Genomic DNA, 27,744 nt, shown 5'->3' with positions numbered 1-27,744 from the left:
TGGTAAACCGTAGCTTTCTCGGATAGCATATTGGAGGTATGGAAGGGAGACATATTATTATTAAAGTCCATCATGGACGCATTCAACAGAAAAACCGCGACAATTCATTCAAGTAATTATTGGTGTGAGAGTAATGGCACATTGGGCTCACTACACTAGATTATTGTCAAAATGTAGGAAAATGCGTTTTAAGAGATAAATTCACATCGGAAACTGCGGGTGAGGAATTGTCGGTTTTAGGGTTTTCTCTCCATTTGTCACCTCAACCTAATCAGTCGTACGCCACTTTCTAGTAGCCGGAAAGACTCTTTATGGTCGCCCAAGTTTTTTTTCATCATGGTAAGAAAAAATAATGGTTATCACAAATCCTTTGGCACGATTTGTTAAAATTGTTTAAAAATATAGAATAGGATACTGGTAAGGACAATATGTACTTAAAATAAAATATATAATTACTAACAAAAAATAATATTCATGTAATTTAAAATATTTTTCTTTTATAATAATAATAATAATAATAAATAATAATATATAGTAGATATACGTCCTATATTAAAGCATTAAACATAATTTCAGATTGCAAATTTTAACACAACTTATCAAACTTTATGGTTAAATATGTATAGCATTATTCAATCAATATATTATATTATACTTTTATGACACCTAAGCGATAACGCGCTAATTAATTCTAAATTTAATGGATATAAAATAAATTAGAAAAAACAACAGAAAGAACAAATTATATCGTTTTTATCGTAAAAACAATATGATTTGAAAGTCGTCTTGAGAGGTCACTATAAATGTTGTGACTCTTGTTTGTCTTCGGACATGAATGAATGATATTTCCGTGCACGTGGTTCTCATCGAGTAGATCTATCACGGTTGTTTTGATAAATAATAATTCATTGTAATATCATTATGTACAACAATATCAGAAGTGAGACTGGTCTGATGTCACCATCAGAATCCGGCAAAGTCCACTAGCGCCCTCGTGCTTCTCTGCAATGATTTTTGAGTACTTCGACAGGGATACCGCACCTCAGAACAGACGGAGTTCACCAGGTTTTCGTCTTCGCCCGTACCCAGTCCCGTCTCGGTACCATAATTGTAAGCCTCACGGTATTGCTTTAGCTTGTCTCTGATCGGTTCGTTGTTCTGGACCACACGGAGAGTCTGCAAGAACTTCAACACCCTGTGGAAAACAAGACAAAACCGTGTATTAATAAGCGTTATTCTCACACATGCCACACCCACATAGGTATAAGTGAGATATTATTAAAAAAAAAATATGTCATCGAGGTTTTATTTTTTTTACTTGTATATAAACTCAACTTATCCCAGCTCAAAGTTGTGTTCCGCCCTTTATAAAACAATAATATTAGTATCACCCCTATATAGATTATTTAAATGTTTTATTTTCTGACTTCTAACTTTTGATTCACATATTTACGTAATATTATGTTAATCACCGTTAATTACACTTGTATTTAACAACAACTCCGACAACAACCATATTATTATAATTTATAAACAAAAATTCACTATCTTATGAGGGTTAGAAAAATAATTGGAAACTTTCATTTGACGATCCAGAGTTGTTAATTAAAAAATAAATTGTTTGAGTTATTTAAATTTGTTTAAATCATAGGTAGGGCTGCATTACTATTTTAACTTACTGTTTACAGCAACTAACAACGCTGACGGTACAGATGATAACACATTAAGTGGTTATAATATATTTTTAACCATTGTTGTTCAATTTTATCTTTAGATTAATTTATTAGTGTTTTGTTTCAAAACGCAACGTCTTTTATTGCGCAAATTTAAACCGTTGAGTTTTGTTTATTCTATTATTATATATTTTTAGATTTTATATCTAGTTCCATATTTTATCCTCTATTCCGTTGTTATGTTATATTATTCTTCGCTGTTTCGTATTGCAGTCTTTATCTTGTCAATATTACATTATTCGTGAGAAAAATAAAAAAAACCCTCCCAAGATACATACATCCAAATATAATTTGTTAGTAATTTTGAAAACATTAATTTATGTAAATAAAGTTTGTATTAAGATTATTTGAACTTTCTACTCAAATATTACAAACTCTAATTTTTTTCCCAGGAAAACGTTCAAACAAAAAACTTTATTTGATGAATATAATAAAGTTAACAGCTGTGTGGATATAAAGAAAAACTAATTTTGTTCAACAATCCATAATGTACATTTTGTTTTTCATTAAACTTACTTATAAAACTGTTACAATTTGAATTATTTTACAACTTTTGAGCCATTACCATGTAATCAAATTTGTTGTCAATCAAGAATATCAATTTTATTTTCAAACTATAATAATATGTTCCTATATTTTTTATATTCTTACAAATACATACTAAGATTTTAATTTTGATTACTTTCGTGTATTTTATAAAATATTTTGAATCGTTGAATTTGTATGACTTTAAAAACAATTCAATTTTTATTTCGAATATACTATTAAAAAGTGAAAATATATTTAATAAACTATTATATAAACTCTAGACATATATTAGGAGAACCATAGTTTTTTAATTTTATTTACTTTCTTCAACATTTAAATTGTAACAGTATTTTAGTCATACTATCATAATGTATATTATAACTATTTTACCTAAAAAAACCATCAATATTTAGATTGAATGATTCAATATTCTCCGTATTCGACATCTAATTTAAAATTCAAATTTATTTTACTATGTTGGAAGTCACTACATAATCCAAATAGGTATTTTAATTATAATTCAATTTTAATCTAAAAATCTATTAGTTTTGGTTACGATGCAATTTAATTATTATAATATTGACTATATTTAGAGGTATATTATATTTATATGTACCTACTAGCAATGTATAATGGTTTGAAATTATGTTTATACAAAGAAAGCTTTTACAATAATCATATCAAAACAAATATATACTTCACGTCGGTAAAGTATTGAAATCGTCTATAGTTTCATTATAATAATAATAAATGTATACGAACAATGCTTAGGAAACACCCAACTTCGCAATTCAAAGGTACTCAAATACAGAACTTTAAAAAAAGAGCTTGTGTAGTTACTAGATTTTATAATTTAAAGTAAATAATATATTACTATCGTTTAAATCTATATGTGACCAATTCAATATTCCACATTCTTGTCTTCCCCGCTATTTTGACTTTTATGTGTCACTCATCAGTCTATCAATATGTAATATCACCACATTTATATTTTTTCTCATTTTAATTCAATAAGTTGTTCATTATATTTTTCTTTTAATTTTAATTATGCTGACATTTTTAACGTATTAATTTTTTAATTACTTACAATGTATATTATATTATTATAATTTTTTTATTACAGAACAAACACATTCAATACAACATAACAATAGATATTAAGCTATGCGTAATGCAATAGTTTTTAATATTATTATTATCACTAATAATTTACTTTTCTCCCGACTTATTTAATTTTAATCAACTTAATCAGGAGTTTTGATTAAATTAAGTTGTATAAAATAATTTCAACCAAAATATTATTAATTCATAATTTAGTTTTTATTTTTGTTAAAAAGCCATTATTGTACGTGTGTCTACAGTTACACACTTACATTGAAAACATTGAAGGTCAAAACATTTATATCAAAATATAAAAGATTCGTCTGCATCGAGACAGCGAAGCCAGACTAGAAAACCCCATTGTATTTCAACTATAGAATTAAACTATTTAAAGGGTTCTGCTCCATTGCATTTTTCTATTAAAGGCTTTCAGATAACTAGAAAATCCAATTAGCTGGAACTATTGTAGTAATTGAATGGTGCGAGTATTCGTCTTGTTAGACACATTTCACGATTAAATAAATATCTATATCTAATAACTATATTCACAATATAGTCAATGGAGGTTTGTTAATAAAATTATTTTTTCTACCAAAGCACTATTAAGCAATATTAATTTATACAATATTATGTGTGGTGATCGATAAAATATATAAGGTATGAGAGTTTTGACTAAATTAAACATCAACTACCAGTCAAAGCCCAAAGTGATAGTACAAATTAAGTTACTAAGTGGTAGTGTCGCGTCTACATTACAGTTCCAGAAAGATCACAACTTACTTTAAAATAATAATATCAATAAAATACTAGATTGTCTTTAAATTTTATAATTGTCAATTTGCTCTAATATCAAAACTAACAGCACACTATTGACACTAGTCAACGAAAATTTGATTTGTCGTACGATTGTTAGGCGAAAACAACACATACCAGTGCGATGTCCTCTTCAACAATTTGAGTTCTTTAAAACATTATAATTGTATAGCGTACCTACAAAATATTTAGATTCGATTTCTTGAAATATATTGATTTATATAGTATTCAATATCTAGTTCGCTTTGTTTAAGTTATAAAAAAAATAATTTTTGAGCATGTTTTTTTATCGTTCAACGAAAGTATAAACATAATACAAAACTAGTTTATTCGACATTTGGTAAGCAAATTGAAGCAATTTAAGGACTTCAAATTTAATGCCAATTAATTTCCAATAATAAACATTTAATACTATATAAGGTAGATTAATCAACGATCATATATCGTTAAACAATTTTTAGAAATTATTTAGTTTGAAAACAAAACAAATTATAACAGTTGCTGTTATTACAGTTAATACATTCGAACGGTATTTTGAAGAAACTTTTTAAATTTTAAAAAGAAATTTGTAACCATTTTGCGGACTTTCACTCATGTTATTGATCATAGAAATGCACAAGAATAACTCGTCACTTGTCATGCAGATTTACTAGATTAGCCATAATTCACCACGTTAGATCCTTTGTTTGAATCACTTTTGTATATCCATTATATATATATACCTTAAAAGCATCTACTATTCATTCGGATATTGTCAACTCAGCATGCTTACAAATAATTAAATAATAACTTTTCTCTTTCAATCAAGTACCCAATATATTATGTCCTTAAATTCACTTTTAAAATTACAAAAATGTTCAGTATTTCTCTTTTACAAGTCCATTATGATTGAATTATCTTCACCCTAAGCCTAATTAACTTCTTCCTATTTATATTTAAGAAAATGTGTCAAGTTAATATATTATCATATTTGATTTTTCTTTATCATTTAATTAATTTTGTTATATAGTGACTAATATGCTCATACATAATAGGTTTGTAATTAAAATATAACCTACATAATAGATCATATGTATAGAAGACGTGTCGGTAATGTATAATGCCATACAAATATTAACTCTTTTAACAACTACATTAATATAAGTAAGGACACAAGCAAATAGCAATAGATACTTTCATGAAATGTATTTTAAAGATTATGTTGTTAACACACCTATTAGCAAATTAAATAGTTTACTATATTATTGTTCAGGAAAAAATAAGATAAATACATAGTCACTAGCAGATATTATTCAGAATCAATTTTACATGTTATAAGACAAATATTATTCTGCCTTTTTTGGCGGTTGCATATGTAATTAATTCTGATCAAGAGATTTTGACGTAGCTCCATAATATATTTTAATTATTGTATGAAAAACATCGAACCAAAGACTTATACACATATTATTATAAACATTATACACTTGAAATTTTCGTCTTGACATGTTGTTTCATTATTCTACGTCACTGAAAGTGTCTTATTTTATACAACGGTTATTTATTTAAGTTGGAGATTGAAGTTTGAATAACTTAAACATTTTCTATTGGACTTTTTTTAATAGCTTAAATTTAAAATATAAAGTTAAATCTAAATAATGTTTTATAAATAATTGATGTCATTATTGTCAAACAGGAGTAATCTATAATATTAAACTTTAACGTAATTTCATGAAAATCAAACTAACTCTCTTGTTTATAATTTTCACTATCATAATAAATTATGAATGATGTGTGGAGTCACTTAGTGGTTTCTAACGAATGAATTTTTTCTTTGAATTTTTTAAGATTAGAAAATGAATGTAGTTCAATTGTGATAAATTTGTGCTATGATTATTAATGTTGAATGTTTAATATTATTATTCTCGGTGCCTATTTGAAATAATGCTTCAAATGATTTAAATGTGCACAGGATCATACCTCGTCGCCTATGTATATTAAATGTTTTTTTCTGTGTCCGATATGGTAAAATTATTGAGGAATTTTTTAATGCATGTGCATATTTTAATGTTGCCGTTCAATATCGGTCTTATATTTGAATGTCAAGATTTTAAATATAAAAGTAAAATCATCAACACCTTCCTTAGAAAAAAAAATAATACAATGTAAAAATGCCACCAACGAATCCAAACAGTGACGTGTTATAGGATAACTATAAAAGTGAAAATTCGACAGCAAAACGTGCTGTGTGGCACTCGTCGGGAGGTTCTTCCTCCGATTATAAAAGACGATTTGTTATCGACAGTAGAATTTAATTATCAGAATGGTAGTATTTCCTATGCAGCCGTTATCGTCACCACTATTTCGAATTAGAAATGGTTCAGTTGTATATACAGATGTATACAGGAATAAAATATATTTGTCTATAATGTGCTAATAGTGATTGATATTGTTTATAAAAAAAAAATAAAGTAATGAAATAAGACATACGTATACGTCTCGTAGTAATATAATATAATGTACCTATATAATAATATACCGTTGTTTTCAATATATAGTAAAATAAAAAAAGTAAAAAGTCATGAATTATACACGGCTATAAATCACAAAATTCAAACGAAAAGTAGTTCATAATACTTTATTTAATGATTAAATTTAACAATTTTACCTAGTCTAGACGCTAGAGTGAAAGTTTCATTAAAATTGTTTTAGTACCTACATATTATCTTTATTTTTTCCGAGGAAATACGAAGTACGTTTAAAAACAAAACTAATAACATATTTAGTCAGTTTTGTGTGCATAGTTGTGTACTAATACCTATATTTCTAAATAATTACTACTAAAAGTGTTTCTTTTTCAAATGCAATATTATTATCATTATTATAAAATCATCAAAACGTATTAAGCCATTCTTTCATTCAAAAACCTTTACAACCACGTCATAACATACCTACACATTATTTTAACATAAAACAAACTTTAAAGTATTACCATTATACATATATTATGAAATAATATAAATATACAATTTGAATTTGAATGATTATTTTGGTATCACATTCAACTTAAATATAACAATATAGTTAAATATTTTAAGTGTGTATAATATGATGTGTTAAATATTCAGTTTTATAATATTCATATATTTCCATTTATTTCAAATCGATGGTACCTATACCCGAAACGAAGTTAACAAAAACCAATATATCCATGGAGGGTGAAACCGACCACTCGGTGTACACTTCACCACACCAGAGGTTGTCCTATGACAGAGGTAAGATGCAAGACACTGTGTGCTGTTTTTTATACAAAATTATGCCTACAGATAAGTACTGATTTTGGATTTTCAAGTTCATAAATTATCGATAAGTTCAGATGTACCTAATTTAGTTACATCGATTTATCAAGTATGGTCCTGATTATTAAGATCGACTTTGAAAACGGCTAAAAGTTATTTTGTATGTGGTACCAACAAATGGAGAAACGACAGTAGTGTAGCTAAATTGCATATATAAATCGCCGTGTGCTCGATATTTTTTTTTGTTTATTAAAAAAATTTAAATAGATAAGTTATTCCCAAACAATTAGACCTATGGAGGATGCTAATATATTAGTAGTATAGCAAATAATGACTCAATTGTTACAAATCCAATTAAATTAAATATTATATTAATAACCCATCCTTATAATTATCGTATCGTATACATTTTAAGTATAATTGCATCAACCATGATTACGAACACAATTAATATCAGTGTATAATACTATAATCTACTTATAAAATAATATTATTATTCATAGACCTCTTTAAATTAATTGTTAATTGCAACATTTTTAAGTTGATTACTACAAAGTAAATTACAATAGATAATAGTTGACATAATATTGAATTTATTGATTGAAATATTGCTACAGCTATTTTAAATGACAACTCTATGAATTTATTTATTTAGTTGCTGTACTACCGTATATAAAATGAATTTCTTGTTCGTATTGAAAAATAGTATTAAAAAAATCGAACAAATATTGAAGAACTTAATACTAAATTATTATTACATTTAATATAATTTAGGTTCGCATAATTAATTTCAATGATATGTGTTTATGTGTTTAGTACATCACATGTTTAAATTAAACCACTCAGTGACTTATAAGCCTTCATCAACTCTATTACATTTCAGCCATCGGGGGAAGGCAGTAGCTGTGACAATGACATATTTAGACGATTAAGTGTCTGTGCATTATAGTTTGCCTGTTTATTAAAATAATATTTTATTTATCATAATATTATTTTTTTTTTTTGACATTCAAATCACCTTTTCATTTTTATAATTTAAAATAATTTCTGAAACATCAAAAAGAAACTGTAATAAATATTTAAACATTACTTTATACATTTGTAATACTATGGTTTTGTTGAAATAAATCTTTTTTTATATTATTTTGCAACAGTATTTGCATTAAATATAATCAAACATCGTGTTGAAATTGAATATTATTTTGAGTTGAAAATTCTAAACGTAAATACAAAAATTTAGAAAGTGGAAACGAGAAAAAAGTATCACTAGAGAAGTGGGTAATTTGTGTTGCCTGTTTCGTATTCAAACGGAGTACGTTTTACAATTTAACAATTAAATATTATATTTTACCATGTACCGTATATACAAAAAAACAGCTAAACAACATGTAATTAAGGTCAAAACATATTATGTACAATCTACTTCTATAGTCTATAGTATGAAGCATAATGTAATTAAGGTCCTAAAACATAAACTACAGTCCATTGGTTTTAGTGTTGTTGTCGTGGGCTATTTAAAATAATTACACACCCTGATAAGAATCTCGGAATAGTAAATACATATTTTAATCTTACCGTATTATAAGTATTAAAATATAAATAACTTTAGTTGAAATATTATTAGAATAATGTAAATAAATGTCTTTTAGGTTTTGACTTTTAACCTAACCTAACCTGAGATTATTTTTATACTCCAGTAATTTACTGTTATGGATTTATTGTTAATCTTAGTTAACAACTTAGACAGTCCTTTCTAAGTAACTGATTACCAATTAAAATATATATATTTAAATAGTATTTTGTCTGATTACTTAGTTTTGATTTTTTTAAATATCATAGTATTTCTATATTTATTTTATAGTAATATTTAAAATATTTTTTTTGTGTGTTGAAAATTTATGCAGGGGCTCGTTAATGGTTATTACTGATATAGACCAAAATCGCACTGTAACCAACACTTAGGGTTTTTACAAACCCAAATCTATAAATATACCAAGAATCCAAACCCCGGTAATTGGCCTGTACGGTATTATGATATTGAGCAGACTAGGAATCGGATTACAGGTTATGATAACTTTAAAATATATATACATACGCATTACACACACACATTATAATTGTCTAACTTACCAGGACACCTGTTGTTTATACTCGGATCTGGCGTCTCTAACTCCTAGCTGACAAGCCAGCCTTTCCATGCACCTCTCAGACTCGAGCAGGTTGCTGAGCACACTCTCCAGGTTGTTCTCCAGCGCCCTGGTTGCAGCGGGCGTCGCGGATGTGTCGTTGGCGGGTTTTGTGGAATCCGTGGCTGGCATCATCATCACCATTTGCGGCTGTTTTGATGACGAGTCAAGGCCAACAAACTCCTTCCACCGCTTCCATAGCGGCTGCAACAGGAGGGCGGCCGGAATGAGCACTGGCAGCGACAGGACGACCACGGCCAGCGGCACGACGAACAGCTTGAGCATGAGCGCCTTAACGGCCAACAGTATGGGTATCTTGGCCAGGAACAGCGTTGCTATAGCCGCCACAACGGACTTGACCAGACCGAACTTTGCGGTGCTTCCTGTCTTCAGCAGGTCAGACAGTATGTTGTTGGTGAATGGTGATGGGCAAGAAACCGACGTGGCTGCAATGGTTAACGTAAACGGTCATTGTTGTAATTATTTCCACTATAAATATATATATATATATTGTTTTTGAGATTTTATTGTGGTAAATTATGTATAATATGCAGCTCATCGATACTATTTTTGTGCACCAGTATAGATAAATAATGATGCAAATTAACACAAACAAATTTGATAGAATTATTTATCTTATAATTTATTAATAACAAATTGAAAGTTGCGTAGGAATTTATTAATTATAAAGTGAAATCATTAAAAGAGTTCTAAAACTTACACCCTGGACCATCTCGCCGTCATCTATTAAATTGTGATGTTTTGGATTCTATTAATAGATGATTTTTATGTAAGTACCTATCTACATAATTTTTTAATTTTTTAATACATTTATCTTATTAAATAATTATAGAAGGTTGAATTGAAAACATTATGTAAAAAACATCGCAATACTGTATTTCATCATTAAAAACTTATCTTAAAACTGGAATAAGGTAGTTTAAACTACATCTTCATAATACATTATGTGCCTATAAAACTTAGACCATCGACTTTATTTTTATAAGTTAACTAAGTGGACTTTGATCTTAAGGCATGATGAGTTACTATTAATTTAATAAGTAAAAATTAGTTTTGAATGTATCACGAGAAGGTTTTAGGTAATAAGGAGACTTTTACTAATTTAATCTCACACAGAACTTTTGAATCACAGAACTGTAACTACACTGAGTAATTAAAAAATTAAATTACCAATTGAATTGCATTTTTTTTTAAAGTAAATTGAAACTATATTTTATAACTGAGACTGAATAAATTATAGCCAGAATGTCTTTAGTTTGTATTGTTACAAAATGGAAACTACGTTCTTAGCTTATTTACAGAGCATTCCAAATGACTATGTACTTACTTATACATAATATTATTTTTAGTTTAAAAAAATACGTTTTAAACAGTGAATTTAATCATGATACAAAGAATCGACGTTGATATAAGATTTTTTTAAGTCAGTTTTTTTTATGTATAGGTAAACAAACTAGCAACTAGGTATGATTTGATCGAATCACGATTTTAATTTAAAATAAACATTCAACTTTATTTATATTTAAATTTTTAGAAATAAAAAAACTTTTATAGATCTTATATTTCAATGAATTTCATAACAAAGTGTTTAGTAACCTAACCTGACGTAGATTTTTCGATCGAATTTAATAATTTACTCTAATAATACAAGTACAATTTTATTAGTTGTGGTTACCTATGTTTAGACGATTCGTATAATTTTGCTTTGAGTATGTAGTTGTATATTATGATACTGTAATTATTTTAATTTATGATGCACCAGCTTTGAGCTACTGGTAAATGCGTAGGACGGTGAAACCAAGTGAAACTTAATTCAATTACAAGTAATATACAAAGTCGGATTAGTTACAGGGAAATTTTGGGACGCGAGCAAATGGACGATAATCTTGAATTGAGCCGGTGAAATAAGCTAAACGAGGAACCTAATAAACTCACCTATATACGTAATATGTACTGTAATTATAGAGTTGACGATGAATTCATTTAAATAAGTTCGAAACTTTCAAGGCCCACGAGGCCGGAGTAGGCAATACATTTATATCGTATTATTATATTCCAGTGTGGCGTATACGCGTTATAGGATAATAGGACAATAGATACCGAGGTGGCTTGAAGTGAATATCTGCCACGTAGCCAACGTTTAAATAGTGAAATGTCAGTGAAAGAACCAGAACTTTTGCCCACGAAATTAATCGCCAGGTGCGATTACGCCCCTGAATTATTCAGGCAGTGACTTTACAAAACTATTATTATTCGGGCGTTCCGTGGTCGTTGTATAATGTTGTTATATTATAATATAAAATCGTTCACTGTCGTCAGTCCTTTGTCTTTGGTTTGAAAAAATATTCATGATCAAAAATAAAGCCCATTGGCTTGCACGTGTCTTAATATAAACTGATAACGTTCACGCGCCTTCACCTGCACCTTATGCGCAGGATATAGTAATACTAATATCGTCAAAATATGACGTCGAATATAATATGAACGTGCGATAAAAGCGTACAATAAAATATCATATTATAAAATTGTATTATTGTCTTAAACGATATATTATTATATCAAGCGGCGACAGCCACGGCGCGTCTGTCGGTGTTCCGGTTTGCCGTTAAACAATGTTTAATCAATTTCATTATTGTAAGCGTCTGAATAAAATTTCTCCCGCCTGTCCGTCCAATGTTGTATTAAGATAATAATATAAATCATAACTGGCGCACGTGCATTGTACTAATATTAATATTATTATTATCATCATCATAAATTAGACGACCGAGTATACGAACGTATATTGTACCCATGGCCCGAGTGTGTGCGTGTGATGCTAAGCCTATCCTTGCCACTAACGGATAATCAAATTATTACTATTGCTTTTGTTTTTCATTTTCGTTTTTATCGAAAATGGAGATATATATATATATGTATCAAATATGTAGGTGACTATATGTAATAATAATAATAATATATTTACATTGTTATTTCGATCCCGCGAGGGTACGTTATAATTGGACCGGCCAAACTATAGGCGTTACAGACATATTATTATACAATGGGAGTTAATTAAATTGATGGTGCACGGTTCGCGGTGCGCGGGGACCACTGATTTCTCTTTCCTACGATGACGGCGATACACGCATAATATTGTACTACTAATATAATATTAATACGAGTACTACCCTCCGATCCGACCCTTGCCGCACGATTGACACGCACACACCCACGCTATAAGTCACGGTAAATCATCGTGAACGTCGGAATCGATCAGTCGACCGTGAACTTTCAATCAGGTTTAATATAAAAATATTATAATACGTAGTGCAGTTATATGTGTACACCATTTATATGCGTCTACACCGATGCAGCCGTAAAAAAATATAATTTTTCACGCACCTTTAGCCCGAAAATTCGTTGCGAATTGATGGTAACTACCTATATCGGTTGCGCAGGTGTTCGGCGCGCACGTTTATTCAATAATAAGCGTTTAACGCGTGTAATATTGTATTTTTCATCCACACTCCTACGTAAAACGAACTTCACATATTTTCTCTCTCACGGTTTTTTATATTTTTATTTTTTCAGTTTCCTAACACGATAAATGCTCGTGGAGAACCAATAATGCAATCAACGGCGCTTCATGAAATGTCAAATGAATACATAAACATTATAGACTATTAAAGTGAAGTGCAGTGATACTTAGTAATGTATGTTTTACTGCGAGTAAAAAACAAGCCATATAAATACCGTCAATTGGTTATATACTTGTATTATAGTCTGTATTGTAATAATGTTATATTATACACTCTCTAATAAACTCAGTATGATGTATATATTTTATTAATTATCATAATATCATAATGTATTAAGCATTTAAGCCTGTGAATACTATATAAATGTTTGATCACTTTGTTGAGATCACGTCTGTATAGACATTTATAACAATCGGAGCATCAAAAGATAAGACACAAACACTACATCCATATCTTTTACGTGGTATATGCTTTCAGTAGTTGATTTCTAAAGTGAGTTGATAATATTATAATATTCTGTTTCAGATTTTCCTTATATTGTTACGTATAAACATCATAGTTGAATATAATTTAATCATTAATTTGTTTTGAATAATTTTCATATACATTATACTCACTATACTGTAATAACAGCTCATAAAAAGGAACTCATGCCAAAACTCATGAAAGTTATATTCAACTATGAGCTTTTACACAATACGATATGCATAAAAATGTTATTTTTTCTGCTTAACATAAATCCAATCACCCAACCACATTAATTAAGAATAACAAATAGCTTTGTAAAAAAAAAACTAAGACAATAAAAAAACTTTGTGCTTACATCAACTAATTTTTTTATTTGAAAGCTTTTTAAAGATATTTATTTTAAATTCAAATTTATTTTAAGAATAAAACGTCTTGTCTAATACACGTTAAGTTACAAATACTTAAACAACCAAACGTTTTATTTATCGTTATTTTGTTTTCAAAATAATAGACGAAAATTTAATGTGTACCTATACAATTGTATTATATTTAACATATTTTTAATATAAATTATTATCCTACTAGTTTAAGATAAATTTGTGAACAGTGTCCTTTTTATTTTTATAAAATTATCTAATATGTAGCAAAATTATTTTCAGAGCCATTTTATACAAAAATTATTATTTGCTAGCAACACCATTCATAAAAAAGAGACTGTGTCTAATGCTAAAATGTCTCATGTAAAAAAAAAAATAATAATAATAACGTTATAAATATTTATGTATTATATATAATATAATATGTACTCACACATAATTTTTTTGACGTCCCAAATGACAATGATTTATGGTCCTGAAGAGTAATCCATTAAAGACTTTAACGTCATCTTTATATATAAATGTTATTTAATTTGTGAGTATAATAATATGAGCCAATGATAGATTTAATACACTAATCATTATTATATCTAACTTTAGATTGAAGCTCAAACGAATTATAAAAATCAAAATTATTATGTATGGTTTATTATTTATTCCTCATTATCTACATACAGGTCTTTTATCATATACTCGTATATTGAACTTTCACAGAAGGTTTCTCAGTTATATGTATACACATATTATATTACTAATATACCAATTATATTATCAATGTATACCTAACTTGAATTTGCTTAAATTAATTTACATACGTGGATAGTAGGGTGTTGCATAACTGGGTTTCCTTTTTTTCGTATCATCTCCATATCCAGGATAGTATGATGGACTGTAACCACCGGGACTGGAATAAGACGGGTTGTCAGCTGGCGCAGATGGTTCAAAAGTTATTTCTGAAATTTTTTAAAGTTGTAGTTACATTTCACACTAATAGTCTCACACTTAAAGTTTATTTTTGAGAATAAATCATATTGATGGCCTAAAGGTACCTATGAGATATTGCATTTAGAAATATTATAAAATAGATAATAATAGTATTTTTGTGATTTCTTGAATTAAGATATTATACAATATATTATCGAAGTACTTACCTTATATCAAATTATATTAAATAATAAATAAAATAAAACTTATGTACTTTGCATTAAGAATTATTTTGTAAAATTCTATGAATGTTTTAAGCTCTACTGTCTCTACTTATGAATTTCATATTTGTATTGTTACTAAAATTTGGTTCAATAAATACATTTTTTAATGAGAATAAAGAGGAAAGTAGGTATGTATCATAATATTTTTGTACAGTATTATAGGAGTTGATAGTAAATCATCATCGAATAGATCACTATAATGGATGTGTTAAATTTGAATTCAATGATAAATCATTTCATACGAAAGAGGATTCTAAAAAGAGATCGTCAGTCAGCCCATATTATTACTTATAAATTATCAATAACTATACATTGCTATTATAGTAATTTATTTTACTACGGTAAAAAGCACAAAGTTGGTTTAAATATTTTGAAAATTCCATCCCATATAGTAAAATATAAGTGTATACTTAAAAATATCAAGTCTTCTCGAATATTTTTGAATAAATCAATACAAACATCCCATCAGAATCTAAAATGGGGGTGGACCGGGTTAAGTCAACTATAAAGTTAACACACACCAAATTCAAGTTTTAAAACCTTAAAAAAACCCCGCCTGTCGCCTATGCATCGAACATAATAATATAATTATATTCATTATTATTACACTTAAAACTAAAATTGTTTGATTAAATCCATTTATCCATTCAAGTGTTCAATTCATTTTTCAGGTGAATAAAAAATCATATTTTCTTGAATGTGCATAATTACTCTTATATCAAATTACTAGTTACCAAAAATATAATGAAATTATACAATAGTTGTAAAAATTAAAACCCCAGCTTTTTTTAAATAGGACAATAAATGGAGAAAAAATCCATTTTTAGCCTAATTGAGGTAGTTAATTTAGGACAAATTGACACGAGTATTTGTCATAGTTATATGATTCGGATGATGATACAGATTAGTCTCACAGATTATTTGTACGTCTATCAATCATGAAATCTTTAATTGTACATAAGAAACGATAGTTATCCAAATTAAGTTATTTTTCAGTCATTATCAGAAATTATTAATATGTAATATTTTTACATTTATTCTTAAAAATAGAAATTGTTTATACATAGTTCCAAATAAACACTTTTAGTGAAAATATTTTATATCACAATGATTTATTTATGTCTCTGTAAATAAAATTATTTTGTCATAGTTTTAAGGAAAAATTATTTTTAGTCATTGGTTTTAGTCAACTAACTCCGTAATTTGAAACAAATTTTATTTTTCTCATTTTAATTATTGCACATAAGTTGTTGTATCATTAGGATGATTATTGATTACTGTTTAGAAACTGAAACGATATACTGCATTTGAAAATGTTTAAAGTAGAATTATGGTGTGGAGAACAAAATATATGAAGAGTGCGCCCATTAGCCCTGTGGTCTCATCTATTGAAATTGCATGGACACACTTACTACGGTTTTGAAACATGTCGGATTTTATAAAGAAATTGATTCAATTATAATCTCAGTTTTCCAATTTTTGGACTTAATGATTTTTTGAGAGCTGTAGTATTTCAAATGATTAATACACTGTATATAGCACGCTGTTCTTCGAGGGCATTCAGTCATTGTTATTTGGTTACACGTAGGTACAAACAGACGGATTGAATAGAAGCTTGTTTGGATTTTAAATAGCTATTGTTAGTTGAACCGAGAAATAAAATACATTTTTAAGCAATACGAAAACAAATAATTACAACTTTCCCTCCTGTGAATTGCTATGGATCGTATATATTAATTAAATTATATATTTTTTGTTATCAATTCCAGTGAAAGTCTTTGATTTACGACAAAAAAGTTGTATTTACATAAATGTGGACAATACACTCAAAATCATTTGTGTTTATCTCGTTTGTTCTAGGTGGGTTTTGTTATTTTTTCCGATGACGCATCCTATTTTGTTTTACAATACCACTCTAATTACTCCTCTGCAACATTTCTGTGTACTTAGTCCGTCCCAGAAACACAACATTCTTTAAGAAGAAACAAAATACTAATAATAATAGCAACAATATAATATTACCTTTCATAAAGACTGTCAACCGTCATTAGGGGAGAGTTTATATTTCTAGGACATACTCAATTGTGTACCTATTTTTGTTAATATATTCACTGCTGTATTATACTCTATTTTCATACATAAATATTTGTCTTTTAATGTGTGTTTACAGTTATGTTTTTGACTTCGTATTAACCTATATATTGTATTATCAATGACTACGGTATGTGCTCTTTAATATAATGACTGTGGTAAGTGATCGTAAATATAATTTTCACATTTAAATGATATCTTTATTTTAATTTATTCACATAAGATAGTATTATATTTTCATGCATATTTAATATTTAGTACCTTCGTTTTTCGTATGTGATTGACACATGATTATCACAATAATTCGTCTTCATCGAGAAATCATAACATTTCTGCGTAACTTATCGAAGATGGGTAATTTATATTATGTATTTTATTTTGAAATCATCTCCATGTTTAAAGACAATCAAAAAATGAAATTCTTAAAGTTTAGTTAAAATAATGTGTTACGGATTCATATGCACTCAGTGTAATAATATTATAAAGATTAGATTTTCTTTGTTTGAAAATATGTTGGAAAGAGATTCGTTGAACTTTTAAGCTATAACATTATATATTATGTATAACAGGCTAACACACATTGATATTACTATATTTTATAATTAATATTTCAGTGAAATATTACACAATAGAAAAGCTTTCATAACTTCAGCGTATGGTCTATGTATATATATATATACGTGATATTATATTACTATATGTAATCACCTATATTATTTTATGAGCACGATTAATGGTCGTTTCTGATATATATTTTTATATTGTTTGTTATTATTATACTCGAATATCAAAAGAAAATCCCTTGTACTGACAACTGACAGGTGCCTGAGAGTTTACTGCAGTGGACATCAGATAATGTATAGTGTACCTACCTATTTATTCGCGTTTTACTGCTCTACAACTTAACATTGTGTTCTAGGATATTTTTCAAGTCTGAAAATTGATGATTCAAAATTTTAGCCATTACAATTTACTTTTGAAGTTTTAAATAGAATTCCAATACGTGATTTTATATAAATACCAATAATAATTTCTTCTTGTCTTTGATATTTATGAAATATTATTTTAAGGAAATTAACAAACTACTAAACTACATCTATGATTTTATTTTTTCGATTTATTATTATTTGTTATTTATGACTTATTGGTTATAGACTCGGAAGTATTTTTTATTCTGCTTTAACGCATGCATCAATTTATCGCATTTGGGTTTTAAGTTCAGCCGTTTTTTTGCCGTACCTGACGATCCGTAACTGGAGCTTGGTGGCCCGTAACTGGCTGGATAGTTATTGTAACCGTAAAATTCTGGGCCACCCGAATAATCTCTGCTCTGCGGAGACGACGATTCGGGAGCCGGTTCTGATGTGCGACGTTCGGGAATCGTCTCAGACCCACGACGATCGTCTTTCATCGGCATAAAACCCACAGATCCCGTTTGACCGGAGTTCGGATCGACTACGCTGAACTGCTGCTGCATAAGCTGCTGGCAACTGGCGGCCGCCAATAACGCCGCAAACACTGTCGCCGCTTGGATCATCATCGACACAGTCCTGCAAATTCAAACTTTTAAGTTAACTATGTATGTTATATTACGGTAGTATTGTTATTTATTGAATAAGCTATCATTTAATTCTAATACCTATAGATGTTAGGTATCTGCCATGTAGTATACAAATATAAGATATAAAACCTAAATGAGAATAATAGTAAATATAAAACTTCAATATTTCGAGTATAATAATAACTCTAATAATAATGATAATAACATTTCTAATTTTAGATTTATTTTGTTTCGTCAAAAGTAATATAATATTCTCGAAATTGTACTATTGTTTATATATTATTTTAATGATCACGTTTCCCCAAAAATAAAACAATCTTGAATTTTTATTATTTTCCATTTTCCATTTCCACGTCGAGGGTAAAAAAATAACGAGTTGAGTATATACTATATGAAACGAAGAAACGGTATAATTGAATTGCTTAGTACGATGTATTCAAACTATTAAAATAAATTGTATTCTATTTTTTTATTGCATACAATTTGAAAAATAAACATTTCGACTTGATCGTGTTCGTTTACTTGGACCATCGAAGATGATAAGTTAATAATTTATCAAGTAAATAATTAATAACGTAGTCGTATAGATAACACAATCATTTTAATCCTAAAACAGATAGGTACATTCAACTAGTAAATGATATGAGTTTTCATTTGGTTTTATATTTGACTCAAAGTTTGAATTTTGTAAATTGCTCAGTTATATACCTACTTGTATATTATAATTGTATTTACATTATACATTATACATACCTACTGCGATACAGTGTAAAAAACAATTAAAAAATATTTAAGCCACAACCATTTTCGTAAAGCATAATGTGCAACGGTACATGCCTGTCTTACATCGATACCAATTAAGTATGCACGTCTTATAATTCGTTACATAATAGAATAATTTAAACTCAACCATTATTATTGTAAATTATAGGTGGACATTGATTTGAATTGGGTTCAATCGATTTATGGGCTAACAACGACTACACCGTGAAGTATATTATACCAATATTATTGCTGTTATTGCCGTAAAACATTGTTGGATAGTTTCCATTTTAATTGTTCCGAGTACCCGTTTGAGGGGTTCGACAAAATTTCACTCAAAACTGTCATTACAGATTGTTGAGTTCTTTGTTACGACAGTTGTTTTGGCGAACGTACGTGTTCCAATAAACGTGGGTATGATGCTATATTATGACGTAGCAAAATTTTATAAGCCTATTGGCCGACGAGCTTGCGCCACAGAGAACACCGATGCAAGTGTGAACTTTTTAAATCGATTTACATCGCGTATCGACCCAATCAACACATTTTACCTATCGTCTACTACAACAGTATTAAGGTAAAGCATATTATTAAGCACGCCAAACATTTTACGAGCGTATCGCCGAGAGGCACATACGCCGTTGGTAATAAATTATACGCATTTTCGTAGAGCAACTATTTATTATATGGTATGGAATAAAATACAAATAAACAAAATACTATCCGCTTAAAACGTCTGTTTTGGCTTTTCAGACAAAAATCTCTGACCGAAAAATGTGTGTAGGTTTTAATATTTTATAATATTATCACGATGATGAACTATTATTATAAGCACCGCATCAGTTTTACATTTCTACAAGCACATCAATGACTACATTGCTTAAGTTGAGTCACAAATACTACAAATATTTCATCATACTTGTAAATATAATTGTACTTAAATTCAAATGGTTGCATTACTCTATACACACGATTTGAAACTGCTTTAAGTGTTAGCTGTATGAGTTAAATATAACTTTTGTTCATATATCTATATTCTATACTTATTATTTAGTTTTAAGCTTCCTTCAAATTATTTGCTGTTTTATTCCTGAAATTCAGAAATACTTACATATTATGTTAAGAGAAAATAATTATAATCATTTTTCGGAGACATAAATTATTGTTTTGATACTGAAGTGTTATACAAAAGAATACTCCTCCCAATTCCTCCACCAGACAATGTAACAAGATGAGACAATGAATTGTAATGTCTTGTATAATATATATAGGTACCTATTTAACACCAATGTTATTATATGCATCAAAAAAAGTAAATACAATTACATTTTAAGCAATTGTCAGCCAGATACGCTTACCCTAAATAATAATATTAATAAAAATGTTTTGATACACAATTGTTTATTTAATGTGATAGTATATTTTAATATATTAAATATTATTAAGATATTTGATAGAATAAAAGAACTAACTCCTGAAATAGTTGACTCCATATTAGTTGAAGACAGTTTAAAGTAAAAACGAGATCAAAGTCACAGTGGCTTTGGACTACAGCCTAATATTTATTATAACATCGACGCGGATTCACCCGAATGACCTGGCCGAATAAGAGGACTTTCAAATATACCTAGACCTATTTTCCTCTTATGGTCATCGACATATTATAATTTATATTATTTGCAACACTCGTTTATTTCCGTTATCGCAAATACGTCCACCCCTCCCACCCACAATTTAAACGCACGCCGTGTGTTAAGAACTCAATTATTTAAGGCTGTACATATTATGAATAAACCCGAATCCACGGGACGCACGTAGAACACACGCGCGCACGTTCCGATCACATCATCATTCGGCCAAGATTTCTGTTGTTTTCACTAAACGGATCGTTCGTCATGAATGGGTAGAACAAAAAAAAAATTTGAAATCTGCCGAGCATCGTCAATGCCCGGGCGTCTCTTCTCCATTGAAAGACGCTACATGAATAAAGGCTGATTTGTCATTGTTGTCATCGATATTGTACACACGGCGAGCGTTCGACCGGCGAAAATCTCTCAGCGGCAGAGCGACGGCGCATATGATAATTTATTATATTATTATTAAAATATTGGGACGTGCGAGTGGATAGAACAATAACGTCGCCAGTGAAGAAGTTTCCGGCATTGTCTCGGGCTCGCCACCGCAGTGTGTTCCGTACTCGACAGTCGACGACATCCTCACTTTTAGAACATATTGTTATAATATTAATATTATTTTATTATTATTAATAATAGTAGTAGTAGTAGTAGTAGTAGTAGTACCAAGTCTGTTGTAGTATTAAACCATAATTTATAGTAGACTGTGGCAATGGTATATAGTGCACGAACGCAAAACAGTTGCACACATACAACCGAGTAACTGACGTATTATACATTACGTGAAGTGGTCAACAGTTATAATAAATTGGCGGTCGCGAAATGGCTGTGAATAGAGTTCGTTGAATAAAAACAATAATAATATTATCTAAGCGCAACACTCAAAAATAGGTAGAACATATTTTGGACCACTCGTGTGGCCGGTTATGAGTTGTTTATTAAAACGCATTCCGAATTTCGTACTCAAAATAATAATCATAATAATTAGGTAGGTTTTCAAAGTTAATTCGATATTATCACACAGGTTGCAAGCGACGGCCTAAAACTACATCATTAGGTATAATAAAAAATGTAACTGTGCTGTAACGAAAACTGGCAGAATCAATGGACGTAGAACACAATATATTTTTTGTAGACTATAATATATACTAATAAAATATTAATATTAGCTCACGCATCGTAGAGTTAAAGTTGTTTATTGCATAAACTTTTTATTTCATACAAAACATATACTTTGATGTACAGTGTGAATTCCATCGTAAGTAATATTAGTTTGTGGTCGAATGCATATTTTAGTATTATATACCCATACAAATATTTTTGAGGGTGCACAAATTGCGAAGATCTCACATCACATACATGTGTAGGTTTTTCTCCCACCCACCCCCTTTCACACTCCTTATGTATATTTACTACTTATATTTCAATACAAATAATATTAGTAAAACAAATACAGCTTAACACAATACAATTTGAACATCTAAGAAAAACATATACATTCTGAAATAATGTGAAATGTATAACGATAAATTAAAAAAGCTTAAAAAAAATATTTAACAGAAAAAAAGAAGCTTTTCACTATATTATAATAATATAAAAAATATATTAATGTTTTATACTACTTCAATACATCAAGAATCAGTTATCTTTAAATGTCGTACCTACTGCGTTTTACAACAATTTTTGATTGCTTAAGATAATGAACTTCTGTTTTCAATGTATCAAAAAAATAAATTTAAAAAATATGCCTAGTTGATGCATTTAAATTAATAAATAATTTTTTCAAATAAATATTGATAATTATATATTTTTATATATATATATATATTGGTTTTTTTTTTATAAAATTGTCCATACTATTTATTTTTTTAGAAATATGCGTAAATGTGAAAATTAAGTTGTTTACTCGAAGAATTCCATTAGTTGTAGACGTATTTATGCAGTAAAACCATGTTTAAATGGGAAATAAAATAAACAGAATAAATGTCAAGATGAACAAAACGCTCTTTATGGCTTAACTTACAGACTTACGAAAGGAGGGATAAATTATTGATCGTTATTCTGCTTGAATAAATAATATTATAATTTATAACAATCTTTCAGAAAAAAAATGATTATTTTAATTATAGAAAATGTTTTATTTGTTATTAATATACTAGGGACCATTATACTGACCCAATTATAAAAAAAGTGATCGTGTACATGCATTTTATATATCTTTTTCAATTATTTATGCACAATAAAATTAAATTTACAGTAAATTTTCACCTCCAAATAAATTATAATTTTTACTACTTTTACTCATACATGGTAAATTGATATTAGACAATACTTTACTTGAAATATAATATTAATTGAGTAACTTGGCAAAAACTTTTTAATGTACATATTGTACTGTTTTTTCAAATAGTTATAAGATAAATATAAATACCACATAAATAAATCATTGATATTTAACTTCATTATAACTTAATAAGTGTTTAAATACAAGTGCATCAAAATGCTAAAAAGTATTTTTAGTTTTAGTTGCATGGGAACAATTAAAAAAATTATTAAGAAAAACCTTCGCTTATTAATTGGTTTTTTTGATTTAATCAAATATATATTTTTATGAAATAATAAAACTTTGTGCTATTCAAAGCATGGATGTTTATAAAATAAACAGAAAACTCAACCATTAGTGAAATTCTCTTCTATGTTACAGATTATAACATACCTAACTTTAAGGGTAGACACAAGTCATCTGAGTTATTTTTTCCGCGTTTTTCATTTTTTGAAAATTATTTGCATCGTGTTTATTTTGAATTATACAATATGTATTAAATTCAATTAAATTAAAATATTTTAAATAAGACTTGTAATGGGATTAAATATTATTACTTTGAAACTATTTCTTATAAGTCATTCATAATTTTCGCTTTTATATAATTTGACATTTTTCTTATATATATATACAAAAAATAATAAGGGTAGATGAAGAAACGTTCATTTTAAACATTCATAATTTAAAATATAATTGTATTAACGGATTTAATGTTAAATTTACATTAGGTTTATTATTACTTCTAAGATTTAAGTTGTATTTTATTTTTTAAATAATTAGGTTTTTTATTGTTATTTATTTAAAAATGTAATCAATAAATATTTTATACACAAACATTTGTAATTTACATACATTTTTTGCATCTATAAATTGCTTCGCTGATGATTTTTTTTTAAATGTTGATGAATATAAAACAATATTTATACAAATAATTTTTGGAATTTAAAACTTTATGTAAGTACTATCAAAAATTAATGATAATCGATGAAAATATTAAGTTAAAAGGCTATGGTAATTTGAAAACTATTGAAATTGATAAGGATTATTATTAATATACATTTTTTATTTTGTACTATAAAGTTCAATAACTAAAAAGTCATTAGTCTAAATTTTGATTTAGATGTACCAAAATGTTCAAAAATAATAATTTGCTTATACATTTATAGGAAAGAGGGTGGATATTGTTTTAAAAAAAATATCTTAACTGTATAAAATATCTAATTATATGTAAATATGGTTTTAAGTAATTTTTTAAAAACTCTAATTTGAAATATCTAATTACAACTATAATTAGTATAAATTAATTGTTCATAAGAATAGAGTGAGCACTCAAGGTGAATCACTCTGCGTATTGGTTTGATACTAAATTTTCTATAAAACAAACGAGGATAATAACATTGGTAAATATTATATGAAATTAAATCATTATCTTAGCTAAAACTATAAAACCCAAACTCAAACGTGGGCAAGATATTCCAAACCACAAGACCATTAGTTTAGTATGCGAATAAATATATTCCAGTAAACATAAACAATGAACCCATGTACGTTTATCTATATTACTACCAAATGTGAAAAGCCCAAACGTTAATGTTTAATGACACTTTCATCAACGTTAAACAGAGTTTACCACGTAAAAGCAATTGATTTTTACTAGCTGTAGGTAGTAAAGCCAGGTTACCTACTGTGGTTGTACGACAAACTCGAATCGTTACAAAATGCATTTTTTTTTTAAATTTCTTTCGACCAACTGAAATTAACAATGTACGTGAAATACTAGCCATGGACCTACGCAATTAATTGCATCAATTTATCTAACCACAATACCAGATACGCTTCAGCCAAAGTCATTAAATCGTAGTAATGCGTACTTTTATAATTACCTGACTGCGATGTTATTGAAAGTAGTCACCTCGAAAAGGATAAATTTCGTCGATCGATTGGAGTCAACTGGCCACGGCTATTGCACTCGATGCTCGGTGCAGTTTTTTTTCGGTCCCGTGTTTGAGATTAAAATGTAAGGTTCCAAAATAAAAAAAAACGAAAACTGGAAAATTGTATACCGTCAGAATACGAAACCCGGACGAGAAGGTCGGTGGAGCGTTTACGATATCTCACAGGGGCGAACTATGATCGTGGTAGTGGTTCGAATTCACGCGGATGCTGTTGCTGTACGACTCGGATGCCGGCGACGGAAGCCATTTACTGATACGACCTGACTCTGATGATGGGTATGTGTATGTCCTGTGGTGACCGGACGGTAAAGCTCGCGGTAACACACTAACGGCTGTGAGTGCGGTCCACTGCTGTTTTTATCAGCCGCCTCGCCCCGCGGTTTTCGAAAACAAAACAAAACGAAATAATCAAGCCGCCGTCCTCCTTGTTAAAATTCCACACGCCTTTGCCCCCGCGCTGTTGCCCCACACCCGATGATGTGTGTGTGTGTGTGCACGTGTTATAGTATAAGTAGCGGCGACAATATAATAAAACACATTGCCTCAGACGCACTTTCTACCACGGGGGGAGAGCCGAATATATGTTGAATCGTATAATACAATATATCGTACCTGGTATAATACATGTATCTACATGTACGCGTCCCGGCAATCAATGGACACACACACACACACACACACACACACAAGCTCGCACTCGTACGTCAGTGATTTTTGCCTACAGTTAATTTGTACGCATTAGAATAATATGTACCCGGTCGTAATTTTCCTTTTTTTTTCCATTTCATTTATGTTTTGAACTATTCGTTTCATTGACGAAGGAGGTAGGCACACTCATCTGCACACAAGCACACGCAGTCTCACCCACCGACACGGCCGCCACTTATTCAGATTCGAACCTAGATTCTGCGTGCGTCTTCAACCCCGCCTTAATTTTTTTTTCTCTCATCCGTGAACGATGTAACATCCATCTCCGGTTCTGATATTATAATATACGCATAGCCGCGTGGTCTTTTATCTGGGCTCGTATAATATTGTATGCATATACCCGTATAGTGCGTAAGACGTTTGTGAAATGTTTCGTATAGCAGTCAGTTCAATCGCCTATCGGACGGAATATCCATAGTATAATAAGGTGGAAAGTGTTTTTTTTTTATCATTATAATTATCATCCACCTGCGCACGCTCGGATGTCAATGCCGCGCGGCTCACACATTTCAACCAAATACGCAGAATACCGCCGCGCTCGTGCAACGCGCCAGAAAAATATAATTACCGACTATTATAACTCATAAGTGAATTACGTCCGGATTACAAAATAAATGGTTGTAATACTATAAAATATATAACACGCACTCGAGACTCGTACATTAATAGTGTAATAATAATTATATATAGTGAATGCATTCATAACTGAATAATAACTGAAAAAATGTACGTATACCTACAAGTAGATGTGAGGCGAAATATATTTACGAATAAACAAGATAATTAATTCACATACGTATTCAACCAAATGCTGATTTACCTTGTGCATAAGTGTGCATGCACCCGGGTTTATTTGGTGCACGGTACAAGCGATGAAAGCGTGAGAGGGTGCCAGGGTGGTGCAGGTTTAAATAGGCTAAATCAGATTATTGGGAGGACATAAAAACCATAACGGAAAGTCGAACGTCACACGCTGCAGCGTTTCACTATACTACCTACCATACTACCATGCTAGTCTAATATGTATGTATAAACGAGGGTATTATACGAAGGGTTGAATTGGAATATCGAAAAATAAACGCCAGCCGTAATGGCGCCGAACTTTTGAGGTAGTTATCTGCAGCCATACTATAATAATAATATGTGGATGCGAGATAACATAATAACATGCAATTTGCATATTTATACAAATGCAGCTAGCATGATGTGTACGTGTATTATACTACTTTCGATACGTCTGTTTAGGTACTTATTTCATATTTGATGGATGGAAATCGTTTTTGTTGCGTCTTTTGAATTCTGAGCGGAGTCAGGGAATGATAATATGGTTTCTTATCTAAAAAAAAAAAAAAAAAAAAATAGGTACCAGTCGAATTGTTCAAAATTGTTTGCACTATATTATAGAAATAAGAAAATAAACACCTATTTTTCTTTGAAGAGTCATTAAAAATTAAAATATTTTAACCATTTTCCTAA

The 27,744-nt window shown here is 29.1% G+C and overlaps 1 protein-coding gene across 2 annotated transcripts; it reads right to left on the bottom strand.

The window, feature by feature from the left end:
- Positions 1-532: 532 nt before the first annotated feature.
- Positions 533-25,911, bottom strand: LOC111031021. 2 transcript variants are annotated; one of them, XM_022310800.1, is made up of 5 exons: positions 25,477-25,911; positions 18,565-18,875; positions 14,842-14,979; positions 9,584-10,085; positions 533-1,195 (listed from the first exon to the last, which is right to left on the bottom strand). In XM_022310800.1, the coding sequence occupies exons 2-5, from the start codon at positions 18,863-18,865 to the stop codon at positions 964-966; spliced, it is 1,173 nt and encodes a 390-aa protein (XP_022166492.1). In that variant the 5' UTR covers positions 18,866-18,875; positions 25,477-25,911; the 3' UTR covers positions 533-963. The 2 variants fall into 2 exon arrangements, with proteins under 2 accessions (XP_022166492.1, XP_022166491.1); XM_022310799.1 differs by having other exon boundaries at positions 25,489-25,910.
- Between the last annotated feature and the right edge of the window lie 1,833 nt (positions 25,912-27,744).

The sequence above is a fragment of the Myzus persicae genome, unplaced genomic scaffold (genome assembly GCF_001856785.1).
Source record: "Myzus persicae strain clone G006 unplaced genomic scaffold, MPER_G0061.0, whole genome shotgun sequence".
Taxonomy (NCBI): Eukaryota; Metazoa; Arthropoda; class Insecta; order Hemiptera; family Aphididae; genus Myzus; species Myzus persicae.
This window is presented reverse-complemented; position numbering and strand designations above follow the sequence as displayed.

Coding starts and splice junctions, on each gene's coding strand:
- LOC111031021 (XM_022310800.1), bottom strand. CDS start 18,865: ATGATGATCCAAGCGGCGACAGTGTTTGCGGCGTTATTGGCGGCCGCC. Junction 14,980..18,564: donor CTCCAGTTACGGATCGTCAG/GTACGGCAAAAA, acceptor AAAAAATTTCAG/AAATAACTTTTGAACCATCT. Junction 10,086..14,841: donor TGCAACACCCTACTATCCAC/GTATGTAAATTA, acceptor TAACCATTGCAG/CCACGTCGGTTTCTTGCCCA.